Source organism: Vanellus vanellus (assembly GCF_965231255.1).
Source record: "Vanellus vanellus genome assembly, chromosome: 14".
Lineage (NCBI taxonomy): Eukaryota > Metazoa > Chordata > Aves > Charadriiformes > Charadriidae > Vanellus > Vanellus vanellus.
This window is the reverse complement of record NC_138919.1, coordinates 388760-405097: the sequence shown is the minus strand read 5'-3', so window position 1 is coordinate 405097 and position 16338 is coordinate 388760. Positions and strand designations below refer to the sequence as shown.

The 16338-nt window shown below is 42.5% G+C and overlaps 1 protein-coding gene across 1 annotated transcript in view; it reads left to right on the top strand.

The window, feature by feature from the left end:
* The window catches only part of MAPK8IP3 (mitogen-activated protein kinase 8 interacting protein 3), a 76053-nt gene that overhangs the window by 41035 nt on the left and 18680 nt on the right, over window positions 1-16338 (top strand). The window contains exons 8-13 of the mRNA XM_082490282.1: window positions 2355-2473; window positions 10324-10417; window positions 11403-11555; window positions 13153-13234; window positions 15088-15218; window positions 15824-15880. Coding sequence (XP_082346408.1) covers window positions 2355-2473; window positions 10324-10417; window positions 11403-11555; window positions 13153-13234; window positions 15088-15218; window positions 15824-15880 — 636 coding nt within the window. The remainder of the gene's footprint in view (window positions 1-2354; window positions 2474-10323; window positions 10418-11402; window positions 11556-13152; window positions 13235-15087; window positions 15219-15823; window positions 15881-16338) is intronic.

Below are 16338 nucleotides of genomic sequence, written 5' to 3'. Positions count from 1 at the left end.
AAGATGCATAATAATAATAGATCAGTTCTGAATTCTGTTTTAAAACCTCAAGCTTTTTTTCAGTTTTAATTTCCCCAAGCGTTTGAAGAGCAGGAGGAGGGCTGCTCCACGAGGGAGGACAAGCAGGAATAACCCCAGCGATCCCAGTCCCGCAGGTTCAGAGCAGAGAGGGCAGAGCACTGATAACGAGTTCCGTCAGCAGCCCCAGACCAGGCAAGGTGATTAATGTGGTCCCAGTGCTACCCACGAGCAGCAGGAGAGGGGGCTGAAGATGGGTACACCTACAGCGTGGCTTACAGAAGGACTGAAGGCACAGACTTGAGGTTAAAGGGAGCCCTTGGACCAGTGGGTGGGTGCAGGTCGCCAGTGAGGCTGCTCAGAGTAATTTTGACCCATTAATGCACTCAGGACCTCGACAGAGTTCTCTGAATTAGCAGACTTTTACTGAACTACTCTGCTGCTCTGGTTCCTGTCCATCACCCATTTCGTAGTCAATAGGAGGATCCCTAAAGTCTATTAATTTTGACACCACATTTCTGTGAGGCACATATTAGTCTAGCATTATTAGTCTAGGTACCTTGATTCATTTTTACTAAGTTTTGGTGGTTAATTTTACAGGATTAAATAATTTTTACCCTCGTCCAGTGGGGTAGTTTGGCACTACGCTAGCAAAAATAACCCCCCTGGCTCTTAAAAGGTATTCTCTTAAAAGAAGATAATACCCTGACAAAGTTAAGGCCAGATTTCCTTATAGTCCGAATCTGGACTGGATTCCCCCTGTTGAGCACCCTCATCAGTAAGGGTATGAGCAGCAATAACAGATGCATTTCTCAGCTGTGAAGCCACATACAGTTAAGCTCCCTTCAGAATATTAACGATGCATGGGCAATTTTTAAGGTCAGATGCAGGAGGAATCTAGGTGGCTGAAACAACTCTGTATGGGAAAGCCAAAAGCGACTGATGAGATCAGATCGAAAAGTGGTCAAACCCAAGGAAGAGAAAGGAACGGAGAGGGTTGCTGCACTGGGAGCTCTTCAGGCAGTGCTCTCAGATCCAGGTAGTGAGACTGAAAGCTGCAGGAGACACAAACTAAACCTGAGGCAGCTGAACAGCGTGCTTGCTGCTTTGAAAGCAGAATGCTTTTGAGATATATACAGCTTCTGAAAGTTGAGTGCTGAAGAGATGGGTTCAAGCTGAATTAGGTGTTCAGGTCAGGCACTGAGTGCTGGTTGCTTCTTGTCACTTGTGCTCTCCATTAGACTGCGCGAACTGATTAATTCTCATGCAGCCATGGCACCCATTTGTAACTCCTCAGTGCTCTCAGATGTCTGGGGAACTGTAATATTTCTGTAATTGAAAAAAAAACCACTATTTTTTTTCCTTTTCTCTGCAATGTGCTGTAACTCTGCAATATCAGAGGCAGCTACCGCACCCCATTTGTAACCTCCAGGCTTTATCACTGAGACTTTTTTATCCAAGAATGGAGCCATGCAACTCGAGATAATCTCCAGTGGTACTGACCTTTCTGTTAGACTGCTGGAAAAATTGCACAGCCTCTCTTTATGCTGGCTGATTCCCCTCCTGCAAGGCAGGGCACTTAAAAGTGTTTATATGCACATTAAGGCCATTTTTTAGAGTCGGCAATGACAATACCAGAGGTTGCCTCACCCTCCCCTCCTGTAACAGCTATTTTCTGTTTGAGCCATGAGACTGTCAAGAAATGCAGGAAGATTCTTGATGGTACCGAAGACACAGAGAGGTGGAAATGTGCTCCCATATGATATGATTTGAAAACATTCACTTTGATTTACCTTTAATGAAATACACTTTGCTGACATGTGAAGAAACGTTCCAGTGCATAGACTCACCCAAAGAAGAAACTAACCCTTCAGGCTGATTGTGCTTACTCGTTGACAAAGAAAAAAGACTATTGCTGTTTTCAACACTTGAGTTGTCATCCGATCTTACTGCTGTCTAAGGCTGCTATCGACATTGATAGGAGCGTGGGAATCCTTGCAGAGTCTGAAAAGTCAGAGCTGAGAGCTTCTGCGAGTTGAAATTTTTCTATCAAATACTGGATAGTCATTAACTATTATGATTTAAAAGGAAGTCAGCTGAGTGACCTTTGAGGCTGTGCATGATAGGCACTTGTCTTTGATATGGGGAATAAAACGTGCTTTTTTCTTTACTCAATACATTCGCTGAATCAACCCATGGTGAACAGGTGGAATGTGCTCTCAGGGTTTTGATCGCAATGATCTGGGATGCTCAATATTTCAGAGAGAAATGTTCTAGTTTAAGTGTTGCCAAGTAACAAAAGTCCTTTTTTTTTTTTTTCCCCCCCCAAACAACAGCCCAACACAGGGGATTGTGAACAAAGCGTTTGGCATCAACACAGACTCTCTGTATCATGAACTTTCCACAGCAGGGTCCGAAGTTATTGGAGATGTTGATGAAGGAGCAGATCTGCTAGGTAAAAACTTGTTTAGAACCATTCTGTTTTCTCTGGTGCAACGACAACTATATTAAGCTTCCAGAACCACTTAAATTCTCTTTTTTTTTTTCAGAACTTGGATATTTGGCTTTTAAAAAATGGCATGGAAATTGAGACATTGTGTGACTGAAATATGTACCTGCAGTACAGTAATGCTCACTTAGAAAATAACTTAAACTGTTGGGTAACGTTTATTTGGGTTGTCTTTATATGCATAAGTTACTTTTCTATAGGATTCTCCCACATAAACAGTTCAGAGACAAAACTTGCTCCTTCTGCTTCCTCCCCCGAAATTTCCCACCCCCTGTAATTTTACACACTAGCAGTTTCACTTGGAATAAAGGGTTTGCTTGACATTTGCAAGAAAGTAACTCCTTTTGCTAAGTTTTTGAATTTTAAATTATATGGAAATATTATGGTCTGTATTGCAGTTTCTACTCTTTTGTAGTCAGTCTGAGAGAGGTAGTAATTCACTTTTTAGGCTGATTTTGAAGGAGCTTGTAATACCTGAAGTCTGGTTATATTCCATGTTCCTAACTAGGACTTTGAAGCGGTCAGAGAAGCAGCTTTGCCTCACGTAGCAGTCTGAGCCCTTGCCATACTGTTTGGTGTTGGATGTTTGAGTATGTAGACCTTAATTCATGGCAGAATTCAAGCGTGTTCTTAAGACCCACTGACTGTTTTCCTGAATCAGGACAATACGAGTGGTCTTTGAATACTCAGACAACATGGGCAGCTGACAAAGTTTATAACCATGTAGCTCACTTTCCGTTTTACTGCTTGATTTAGGGAGCCTTAGGAGACATGAGGACTGCAACAATATCCCTTTTATGCTTTTTTTTTTCAGGTAGCAAGACCTGAAAGTGTATGTTTCCTTTCTGGTTATTGCTGATTTAAGAGCTGCTTATGGATAATCTTGTAAATTTGATTCTGTATGTAAGTCCAGAACAGGATGAGCTGAATCATGTCACGGATTTGCTGCAGCTTACCTTTGCAGACGTTAAATTAGGAAGATGCTAGTATCACCTTTGAATATGAGTCTTGTATCAGGACCTTCTAAAACGATATGTTTCTGCAGAGAGAATAGATTTTGCCCTATTCACTGAAGACTTAACCATGAAGATGTGGACTGAAGACTGGAAAGGAGGTTAATGCAATAATTCCTGCTTTATCAAAGACAAAAAATTGTGAAATTATTACTATTACAGTCAACAGTGTGACTGGAATGTAAGAACAAGATCCAGACTGTCATCAGAACACTTGCAATACTTTTTTGATATGGATAGGTTGGGGTTTATTTCAGAAGCATGATGCTAGAGAGAGCTCTCGTGCATGGATCGATGACGATTTTCTGAAGTGTTAAAACATGTATTGTTTCACCTCCAACTCAAGACTGCCAGAAGAAAAAAAATCTACAGAAGAATCACAATGAAAGCACAGGCTTCCTTTGCCTGCAGTTGGAGCCAACACGTGCTGATACTTACAAAATTAAGAATTTAGAAGGAAAAGCAAGATTTCCAGGTTTGAGAATCACCTGCATGTTAGCAGTCGTTGTAGAAGGGCTGGGACTCCTGCTTAAAAGTGAAGATGACAGTAGGACCTACATGTGGCAGTTAATGCTTCACTTACCTGCTCTGGAATGAATTTTGGTTATTGCCCATATTCCATTCCATCTTAAAAACACTGGCAGTCTTGTCATCTATTTTATCTCGGTCCTCAGGTGCTTCCTTATCTAGGAGAGTGTAGGATATGGCTATCTGCACTACTCACTGTGCCAACTGCTGCTTTCCTTCTCTCCTCAAAGTGCCTGGGGCATCAGGGATTGTCAGCTTCTAAGAGTTACTGGTCAGCAAAATCAGACAACCTGTTCCCACTTCTGGAAGCCTGCCTTCTGGGAATCCCCTTCTCCTTTAGATTACTCTGTAGTCTGACCCAGTGATTGGTGAGAAATGCAGACTTTTGTTTTCAAAGGGCCGAAGACTTTAGTTGGCCAAACCTTGCAAGGTTGATCACCGCAGTTTCAGTTAAAGTCAAAGGTGCTCCACCTTTTCCAGTAATAAGGCTGCCCAAAGACCAGTGATTGATTTTGGGTTGCGAGACATCTGTTGTTTGGCAGTTAGCACTTGTGATAAAAACATACAGAGACTTCGATGAACAGTGCCCATGTAAGTGTGATTTATGAAGAGTACATTTCTGCGCTGGGACAATTTTCTGGTTTGAGCAGAGCAGCAAAACACTTGCAGGTGATCACATGGTGAGCTAGCAGAATAGGAAGGCTTCTTTCTCCTGGTTCCTTTTCAAGCCTGGGAGATGGGCTGTGATGAAATCAGGTAGTGCTGTGTATTTCCTGTGAGAATTGTTACTCTAATTAATCCTTTTCTTGAGTTCTGGCTACTGACTCTGTCCACATAAAAGTGATCTTTAAAGAGAACACTTTGCCAGGATTGTACAAAGGGAAGAAGGCAGAGCGAGATCTTAGAGGTCATGACTCAGACCAAGAAACGAGATCAGTACTTTTTGTGTGTGTGTGTGCGTGTTGCGCAATAGAAAGCGCTAATAAAGTCTGGTAAAGGTGGAAGCAAAAGGCCAGATCTTAGTACTGGCACATCTGTCAACATTGTTCCAAGCTTTGCCTTTTTTGTTAAATAAATTGCTCTCTTCATGCTATACCTTTGAGTCTGAAGAGCCACAGAGGAAGAGCTTTATGGACATGATGTAAGAAATGAGATCCACAAGTCATAAGAGTTCTCTCTCTTTCTGGGTTGTGTTTGCAGCTCGCTTCTCTCTGTAAATCAAAAGAATTAATGCAGTTTACCCCACCAGAGTGAAATTTGAATACTTCCTCTAGTCTCTCTCAAAACTTGGCAATCGATCTTCAAAGAAAGTTCTCTCCTTTTGGGCTCAGTTTCTTAAAGAAAGAGAAATCTCATTAAAGAGGACTTTAAAATAGAAGGATCTTGTAGAAATTACCCTTGAGGAGTAGCTGGCATGCAAGGCAGTTTGTTGAATGGAGAGTCTCACTCATCCCTTCTGGCTATCTGCAAGGCAGCCAACATCTCATGGTACAAAATTGGCAATCTTCATTGCAATTTTTGAATATAAAATAATAAATAAAATATATGGGTTTCCCCCCCCTGCTTTCAATACTGCTTTACATAAATGAGTTTATATAGGAAGTATTCTGGAGAAAAATGTGGAATGAGAACAATTATTTCCTAGGGGCAATTGCAGACCAAATTCCCTTTTTTCTCACTACAGCCTTAGGAACACTAGTTGGCTGTTTTCCTGCGCATTCAGTTGTTAATCGCAGGTTCTTACCTCCTGATCCTGGGTAGGCTCTCCCTTCTCCCATCTCCCCCTTCCTGATCTTCCCTATCCCAAGAGTTCTGGACGTGAAGGAGCAGTGGCAGTTTGGTTGTGCACTATGGGCAGGTTCCTTCCTCTCAGTTTTAGGATCCCCAACTGTGTTTGGGAGATTAAAACTTCCCTCCAAGTAACAGGGGTTTTGTGGTGAAGATGGAAATTCAGCTGTATTAGTGGTAAGTGTATGTGTATTTTTTTGTACAGAAGTTTAAATGCGATTATCAAACTGAGTCCCAGCACTGCACTGTAAAAAAAGAAAAAAACAAAGATTTCAAATGCAACTAATTGTCTTTTGCAATCTGAAGTATCATTGAAGAGCACATTTATTATCGGAAGATCTGGTTGCTGAAATCACAAGGGGAGGGGAAATGAGAAGGTAGTGAGAACTAGCTGTTCTGCATTTAGTCATACATGACTAAATAAAGAGAAAATAAAGGTTTATCCAGTCCAGGAAGAGGCAATTGCCTGAGATTCATGTCTGGAAAACTGGAGGTAGCTGAGGCATGTGGTTGCAGTTGTACCACGGGTTACCTTCCCTTGATTTTTTTTATGTCCTGTATGTAGAGTCATGCCATCTACAGTCATGGCAGGTCCTGTCCTTACTATTTCATGCCTTTTGACATTGAAATGGCTGAATCATTGTTAATTTTTTTTGAACAAAATTTTTATTTTGTTGGTTTCAGTCACTGATTGATCCTTTTTTCACTTCCTTTTTTCCCTTGTCTCTCTGTGCTTCGCTGGACATGGCCCGTAGGGGAGTTCTCAGGTGTGTATCTCCTCTGCACAGTTTCTTTTCTTGTTTCTTTTTTTCCTTGTTGAGGTCGAATGACTTGGTATACACGTGTGATACTCCCCTGCTCTTGTCCAAACACGGTTGGCTTTGCGGACTTCTCCCACCCTCGCCTCGCTTGGTTGCCTTGCACTGGTGGGTCCCTGGGCAGCAGGACATCCCCGCTCTGTGCTCACACCCCTGCTGCGTTTCAAGAAGCTTTTCTTGTGTGGCTTTCTGCGGGTTTGCTCCACTGTGTTACACTGGCCTGTCACTCACGGTCTTGGGGCTCAAAGTGCTTTTTTGGGCGTCAGGACAGGTGCTGTGCTTGGAGCAGAGCACGGCTGGGCACAGGGCTGAGTTAAGTTCCCACTCTCCTCTCAGCGAACCATGCTGTGAGGAATCCCACCGTGTGCGTGATGGCCGCTGTGGGTTAGGTGGTGCATACTGGCCCTCCTCTGGAATGGCTGTAGTGACGTTAAAGACACTTTCTGGATGGGTTGGAGTGGCAAAGCCTCCGTCTTTTGTGGAAGCTTTGCCTTTCTGGCAGGAGTTTAAGTGATAGCTCTGTCTTTTGTTTTGGTGAAGGAGACTCACTGCCATAGGGCCAAGCTTTGTTGTCAGAAGGTTTGCACCTATCTATAAAACGTACTTGGGCTCTGATGCAATTTTGGATGAAGTAAAAGGGTTCTCTCTTGATTTCAGTGCAAACTGGATGATGTTTTCCCTGTAGTAAAGGCAGACGCGATAGCATAATGCTGTGTGCCGATGAGCTCTGTCACGTTCCTTTGCCTGGTGCCTCTTGGTGTTGGCTCTGTGAGGCTACAAAAGAAAGGGATGGTGTCATCCTCTCTTTTAGTTCAAACTGTTTCTACTGTAAGACAATTTTTCATGGTCCTTTCTCAGAAAACTTCCTGCTGAAGTTGAGTTGGAGTTTGTTGCGGTGTGGAGGTAGCTTTGGGCCCGTGCAAGAAGGCCAGATGAGAACTTTGATATCCACCCCCCCCCTTTTTTTTTTGTCCTCCTTGCCCCTGTTCTTCCCTCACCCTACTCATAATGTCTGTTAAACTACCTTTGTTGTGGGGATGGGAAACCCAAAGACATGTAGTCCAGGGGAAATTATAAAGACGGAAGAAACAGATGAGCTCATCTCGAGCTTGTCCTGACATCTTAGGTATAAATCCCTGTTAGGCCAGGCTGCAGCAGAACAGGGTGTAGATTAGTTATGACTGAGTACCACATACACTGGCACTGCACACAGATGTACACACGCTGATGAGCTGCTCTCTTTGCTATTTACAGACTGGTACTTAATGGCTGCTTTTTTTCTCTTCCTTTCTTCCCCTTTGTCCCCATCTCTTTCTGTTCCCTTTCTCGTATGGGATGGCTCTCATAGTACGGGATGATTTCTTTGGTAAGGCGAAGGCCTTTTTTCTTTTTTTTTCCTTTCTTTTTTTTTTTAGTGTGCATTTTTTTCTAAATTCCTTCCATTCACTCAACATCCCTCCATATGTCTTGCATTACCTTGGTTTGGTTTTTTGTGGTGGTGATATCACCTCTCCAAGAAGCAGGACACAGCTGGTCCGTAGTGGTGTTTTGGGGATTCTCCTCTGTTTCTTGTAGTTGATTATCCACTTTGATGCTTCACACTATTTCCCAGGCTATGGGAGGTGGACAGTGTAGGATGGGCTCTGTCCAGACCTCTCTTCCCTTTGCTCCATGCCACAAAGGGGTGAAGAGGTTTCCTTTTAGTCACTCCATGAGCAGGGCTTTTCCATTACAGCCTGCATAAGGTTATCTCATAGTGCCCATTCTGTGGCTCTGGGATGGCTTCATCCATTTCTTTATTGCAAGACTACCCTGTCAGACCTCTCGCTGGCTAAAGCATTGGGCTGTGACTGTGTCACACACTGTCACACATGAATAAGGTGAGGATACTGATGGTTGGAATGCTGTATGGCATTTAGTTCTTGTGTGACAGCTCACCCTTTTCACCAGAGTTCCTTTCTCTCCCCAAACCAGCTGCACAGATGGCTCAGGAATGGGAAGGAAAAAGATTTAGTCCCAAAAAACAGAGGCTGAACTCTTTCCCTTGATGTCCCTCAGCACCTATAATATCCTTGTGCCATTTTAATGTCTTGCTGGATAAATATTTATTTGATGATTGGTAGAATCACTAAAAAGGAACAAGGAAATAATTTAATTAACAGATGACTTCTTGGTCTTCTGAACAACATATGGCATGCCACAAAAAAAAAAAAGGGCTATAGGTCATTCACCTTACCAAACCAAAAATACACTTCAGTTTACACTGCAGTTAGCGTCTCTCAATTTTTGCTATTAGCAATGTTCTTTGATACAGCATCCAAAGAACACATCACCTGAAACATCAAAGTGATTAATTATCTGTCTACTAATTTTTCAAAAGTTATTTGAAAATGCTGCTTCTTACTCATTCTTGCTGGGGATTTCCTTTTGCCATCATAAATTCATCCCATTTAACTGTGGGAAGAGGATCTGTATGTTGGAGTGTTGTGATGTGTTCTCACTTCTTGTATGCTACCATGTTTCTCTAACTTCCATTTACTTCAAGTTTGTGTTGTTTTTATTTTCTTGCAAATATTAATTAATCAGCAAATAACAGATCATGAAAACTGTTGATGTCTTTGCTGTAAAGGAAGGGGTAGTTCAGAGGGCAGGACAAGGAGCACTTCAGCACAAACTGATGGTTGTGAGACTTCTTCGTGCTCTGGGACCTGTGGTGAGACGTGAACTGCAACCCTAAGCACTGTCCTCTGACAAGGAGGGGTCTCTTTGCCTTTAGTTCTCAGGTGGTCTCTGTTCCTCACTGTAAGATAGAAGCTGACCCTGGGAGCCAGCACATCCCCGGCAGCAGTAAACAATCCAGATGTGCTAAATTCTATTCCGTTCGGTTTTATGAAGTACTGAATTTGACCTTCACTCTTCGCACCAGAGTTTTCAAAGTGCTTGCAGCCCAATCTGCATATTGCAGTCATCGTACGTTGATGCCCAAGTGCAAGTGCAGTGTGTCCCATGTAGAGGTTTTCTTGAGTGTGGGTCTTAAGTGATGGAACTGAGACTTCAGATTTTAAATATCTATGAGAAAACTGTTAAAAGTAGATAGAGCAATGGACAATCTAAAGTCTTGTTAAAATTGCTCTGGTGGAAGGCTGATAATGGGAAGCCTTTTATGTGCTTGAGACTGGTTGCAACCATGATCCCAAATCTGTACTGAGAAACAGAAAATTTGGCTTATACTAAGAAAGAAATCACTGGTGTGCAGATCTGGCCACCAGTTGGACAATGTTCTGCTGTCCTCTGTGAAAAACATGAACTTCTACCTTCTTTTTGTATGAATGATGATAAAAAATGGTTGCAATAGCTCATGGCTGAACCAGGAGTTACTGGTTTGACGTTCCCTACCTTGTGCTAGTGAAGCTCTCCTCTCTGTCCCTCTGAAGGGAGTCTGTGAAAGGTGGGATAAGAAGCTAGGTCTACATTTGGGCTCTTTACAGAAGGACACAGAAGGAGTGTCTTTGCTTGCGCTGCATGGTCTTTCAGCAAGAGGCACTCCATTCTCCACAGCAGGACACGGAAGCCTAGGGAAGCATAATGACAGTGGTTTCTGTTCCTCAAGCATGAGTCAGGCAGTGCCACACAAGCTTCATATTTCTAGGAGAGCAGGTGAAAACTGCTTGGCCTTTCTTTTCAGGAATGGGCAAAGAAGTGGGGAATCTACTGTTGGAGAACTCGCAGCTACTGGAGACCAAGTAAGGAACTGTTGCATTCTCTGAACTGCCTGCCTAGTTATAAATGAGATGTCATCTTGAAGTAGGTTTTGGCCAGAACTCCTGCTTCACAGGGAGGAGCTCATTTATCTAACAGGTTCTCTTGAATACTTGTTCTTCCTTCAATTGTTGCTCTGCTGAGCAACTGGCCTAACTGTTTCCATTCTGCAGGCACTTGGGTGAAGTCTCTGGGCATGTGCTGGTAGGGTCTGATCCCAACTGAAATCAATTAACTTCAGTGGGAACCTGGATGTGGCTTGAGCCTCTGTGAGGGTATCGCTGTTTATAAGTTTTTATTTACAACTTTTGCTGTTTGGAAAGAACATTTTCTTACTATTGAGAACAGTTTTCAAAGATTTAATAGTTGATAAAGGAGAAGCAGACAACGTAACGGACTTACTTTTTGGGAAAGTATCTGGCTGGCAGGCCAGATACTAAAGCTAAGCAGCCGGGAAGAGCAAGGTGAAGTACTCCCAGGGGAGAGTTGGAGAACTTACTATGATAGGAAGCTGCTGATTTTAAAGATTTTAAGATATTTTGGAGCTGATTGGAAATGCTTATTTATATCACCATCATCCACAATTATCCGCAATTACAGATAACAGCAGTTCTGAAAGGTGCATTTCAGATCTTCATTCTGTTAAAAAATGATTTAAACCTTATGCAGGGTATAGGTTACCCTGCGCCAGCTTTCTGCAGTGTTCTGTCATCTTCTTAAGGAGATGTTGGTCTGTCAGTCAGGATACAGTACTGGGCAAACCTCATCCTGACCAGTTATGGTGATTTCTGTGTTCTTCTGCAGCTCCTTGCCAAAATCTGTTTTTCCATGAGTTTTAGCTGGACTGAATTGTTTTAAGTACTATGGTTTCAACTCTCCTTGTAGTGCCTGACTTTAGTGTCAGATCTCTCTTATGGAGAGCTGCTGGGTTTGGGCATTTTTGCTTATTGTCCCTTTCACACATTTAAGAAATGCTTTGAACGTTGTGAAGAATGATTTGATTGCCAAGGTGGACCAGCTGTCTGGGGAGCAAGAAGTGCTGAAGGGAGAGCTTGAAGCAACAAAGCAGGCCAAAGCCAAAATGGAAACCAGAGTCAAGGAGCTGGAGGAGGAGCTGAAAAGGTGAGTGATTCACGCCTTGCCCCAGGGCGCTGGGAGGACATGAGTGATAAACCCACCCCCTCTGTTAGTTTTACTGTGTTTCCCTCCTGGAGGTTAGCACTGAAATTCAGAGGTACCTGACAGAGCACTTCAAGGCTGATGGTAGGTGGCTGAGATAACCCTTAGTGTTACGTTGTTTTTATTGGATTGAAATGGATTATTGAACGTTAGGAAACCCACAGAATTTTCCTCCTCAGGACAAGGATTCAGCAACAGCAACTGCAAAGCCAGGCTTCTTGGAGTGAAGAGTTCAGAGTTTCAATTTGCAATTAAAAAAAGGGGATTTCAAACGCAATAGTTTTGCAGGAAACTGTCAAAAACTTGATCTTCACAGCAGCCAAGACAGCTCTGAGAGGAATGAATGCCCATTCATTTAATGAAAGAGCTAATACAGATTCCCACAAACAATATTTAAATGCCAGTATTGTTAATTGTTTCATTGTTCACGTTAAGAATGAGAAGAAGAGGCAGCAGAGATTTTAAGGTCCTATGCAGGTAGCATTTGGAGGGATTCCACTTCTTATTTTCAACTGAAACTAGAGGAACCTGAGCTGAATCCCTAGCAAAGCCTGTGATGATTTAACATCCATAAAAGTAGAGATGCCCCATGGGGCTCAGAGCAACATAATTACATTTCGGCTAGCTGCACATTGCACAGTGGTATCTCAATTCAGAGGACAGTGTTCATTTTGCAGCTGGGATCTGGAAGGTTGCCCTTGTAATATGAGCACAGAATCACCAAGAATAACACAGACTGGTCTCTTCGTTGTTCAAAATGTCTGAAATTAAAGTAGTCTCACAAGCAGTGGAAATAGGTCTGATTTTTTTAAAATGCTTTTTGAGTATGTCATATATAATATCTATAAGATCTCTAGTATATATAATATCTTATGCAGTAGGGACATAGACTTTTAACTGGCAAGTGTGCCTTTTTAGGAGATAGAGACAGCATTTTTTTTCTGCAGTTTCTTTGCTGTTAACAAAAATGCTTGAAATTCAAATCGGACCGCATGACTGCACCTCAGTATGGAGTTTAAAGAAGTTAAAAGCAGTTGGTTAAATATTTAAGTATGTTATTAACACGGATTTGGTTTTCTCTTCTTTACCGTTATGGCAAACTGTCCTTCACATTAGAGACTTTTTTCATAGGATTGAAAACAGAAGCAACCCAGAAGAAGACCTTAAGACAGCATTTTCCCGGCTGATAATGGCTCGGTTTCCCCATGGTTACGATCTCATCAAACATTTGAACATACATTATGGGTCTGAAGTAGAAATTGGCTGGACTGTTCCAGTGGTTGGTGTTTTGGTGCTTACATCAAATGTTCCAAAGAATGGGGTGATGATGTTGGTGAAGCTGTTGAGAGTGACATGCTGCAAGAGAGAGGGGGAAATATCAGAGAAGCATCTCCTAATTTGTACACTTAGCTTGCAGTTTGAAAATGTTTCCTTGTGATGCATGCAGCCAGACCTTCTCATAGATGGTTCTCGTCCCAAAACACCTCAGGGCTAGCCATGGTATCACTTGCTGGTTTGATGCCTTTCTTCTGTTTCCTAGAGTGAAATCTGAAGCGATTGTTGCCCGACGAGAACCCAAAGAGGAGGTGGAGGATGTAAGCAGCTATCTCTGTACAGAATTGGTATATTACATTACTAAAATGCCTGCGGGGAAAGGGGGTTTATATACTTACTCTATATTACTTCATATACATGAGTCCTGAGATGCAGATTGATCTGCCTTCATTAATGATGAGGGCAATGCTGGTGAACTGCGGGTTGTTGCTGATGAGCATTGCTAATGGACAGGTGCCATGAGATTACCTCTTCATATGAACCAAACTTTGGCAAAGATGAGCAGCTGACACAGTGGCAATACTGTGCACAGTGTGGTTTCTGCAGAGCAGTGCTACAGCAGTGCCCTGCTCAGTACCTTCACGTTTTATCTAATTTATCTAATTAGGGAAATTTTGAATTACAGTCTAGAGCGCACTGTGGTTTCTCTCAGGGTCTGGTAGAATCATAGAACTGTTGTGGTTGGAAGAGACCTTTAAGATCATCAAGTCCAACCATTAACCTAGCACCTTGTGACAGTCAGGCTTCTTGAGAAGAGCTTGTCTCCACATGGGCAGTGAAGCTGTAAGCTGTGAGGACATTCTGCAGTGAAATCCGGATTATACAGACAGCTTTGCAGCAGTAACTGCCTTCTTTTATTAGTTCTGTAATCTCAATCTTGCAGCATTGTTTTTCTCATTATTTCTGTTACGTAAGCCAGTACTGCCTGTTACAGGGTACTGTTCTTCTATGACAGCTCTTCAAACTGTAGCCAAAAAAAAGAAAAAGGCAAACCAAAGTGGTAACAGAAATTTTCCGTGTAAACATCAGTCTGCTAGGACAAGGAATTAGATACACTTTTTTCCAATATTAGTGTGTTCTTACTTTGTAAAAGGTATTGGATCAGGTTCAATTCTAGCCTAATTCTCTTGACTTAACTGGGGAGAACTTGGTCTGTTGAGAATTTAGGTAGATAGGAAAATTTTCAAGTTGTGCTTGTGAAATGCTGAAGAGGACTGGATTTCTTTTAAGCTGAACTGACAGGAGGTCTGTTTTTTTTTTTTTTTTTTAATAAAAAAAAAAGTTTGTAAAATTCCTTTTCATTTATACACTTCTTGTTTTGACTAGTCATACAGGTTTATTGCAAGTCCAGGGAGGCTGGAGTGGGACTTGGTTAATTTGTGCTATTCCGGCTCTCGGCAGTACTCACCAGCCAGGCTGAGCTTGGGAATTGCCACAGTCTAGGCACAACCCAGTGCCACTTCCTAGTAATGAGTTCCCCAAATCCTTACGATTTCTTTTTGGGTGGCTATTTTCCCCAGCTTGGCCATATTGTTCTTATTTTCCACTCCTCAAAAGAGACAAACAGAATCTCATTCCTGTTGCCTCCTAACCCAAAGCCGCATGTGCCTTCATTGGAAGGCCAAGTTGTGTCACCAAAGAGAAGAAGGTCTTTCTTTATTTTCTTGCGTCCTACACCTTTATCAGTGTCTACTAACGGAACGCCTCCTTCCTAGTCCTCTTGAGGGGACAGATGGCATTATGTGGTGCTCCCTGCTGCTTGTGACTGGATTTGCTAATGAACTAAAACTTTGCTAATGAACTAACAAACTTCTGGACCAACGGACCACTGTCAACTCTCATAATTTCTTACAGACTATCAAAGCACCTTGCTGGCAATAGTCCCTGGGTGGGGTTTTCAACGTGGTGGTGGTTCTAATTGTAATTTCCATGGGTTTGCAGAACACTCCAGAGGTCCGTGGGCCATAGTTTGGAGCTCACTTGTCTAGAGTTAGCACCTCATCTGGCGAAATCAGGGGGTGATGAAACATAACAGGAGCAGAACTAACAAATATGTCTTTCTGTCTCCTGACTGGCCCTGTACTAACATCAATCCCCTTCCATCTTTTGTTGGCTGAAGCAGTGCTCCTCCCCCCTGCAGGACAACATTCCCATAGCTCAGCGCCGCCGCTTCACCCGTGTGGAAATGGCCCGGGTTCTGATGGAGCGCAATCAATACAAAGAGAGGTTGATGGAGCTCCAAGAGGCTGTCAGGTGGACAGAAATGATCAGGTGAGACTGGGTGTTGGTGAACATTCTTATTTAGGACAGGACCGCGTCAATGGAACCCCTACCGAGATATGGGTTGAGAAGTGCTGAAAACTTTCCAAACTGAAGACGCTTCTCTCCTAATACCTAATTATTTCTCTCTTATTCCTGAACCGTGACTGCAAATCTCGAGTTGCCATCATTATTTGGAGACACAGGGCAGTTGTTTGTCTTGCCTGTTTCTTGCAGGCTAATTAAGCTAGGAGAAGTTGTAGCAAAGAGGGTTGCTTCTAATGAATGAATTCTAAAGGCTATGGTTGAAGTGAATATAATGCTGGGCTTTGTAGTTACCAGACTAGTGCTGTGGCAATGATAATGTTGCAGGGAGTTGATAACACTTCAGACTGAACACACTAAACTTGCACTTCATGTCAGCATTGAAACATAAAGTGGTTGGATGTGCTTAGATTAAAGACCAGTGCATGTCACTTCCTCTGTTGTGTTTTGAAGCATGTTAGAATGAATTCTGAATTTTGACATGGCTTCCTTGATGGAAATGGCCTGCTGTTTGGCAGAAACTTGGCTAAGAGATGCTGAAATTAATTTGCTTCTGCTGTGTTTGTCATTAGAGCTTCCCGTGAGCACCCATCCGTCCAGGAAAAGAAGAAATCCACCATTTGGCAGTTGTAAGTTCTTCGGTGGTTTGTATAAGATTAAGAAAAGGGGAAGCATTGCCATTTCTGCTTTCGGCAGCAACTTAGTAGACTGACATTAATGAAACAGCTAAAAGCGTTGTTAGCTGAGCTCTTTGGCCTTCAAGGGCTTCCTTTGTCCCTAGTGAAATTAAAATCAGATCTGAACATTCACATTGGTTTTGTTTTACAAGCTGAAAAAGATCACGACTGCCCTGGACTGGAAACATACATACACTCACAATCAGTTTTAATAAAGGGCTGTTTTCAGAAAATGTCTGTTTCTGGAAGCTAAAAACACCTTATGTCAATCAAACTGAGGACTTAGCTCTATGTTTGAAGCAGGGCAGATTTCACAAAGGACTTACAGCCCCTTATTGCATACCTCTTGCTTCCCCTGTTGTGAATCTATGGTGTATTGTCTCCCCAGGCACCTTTTCTTATATTTGTTG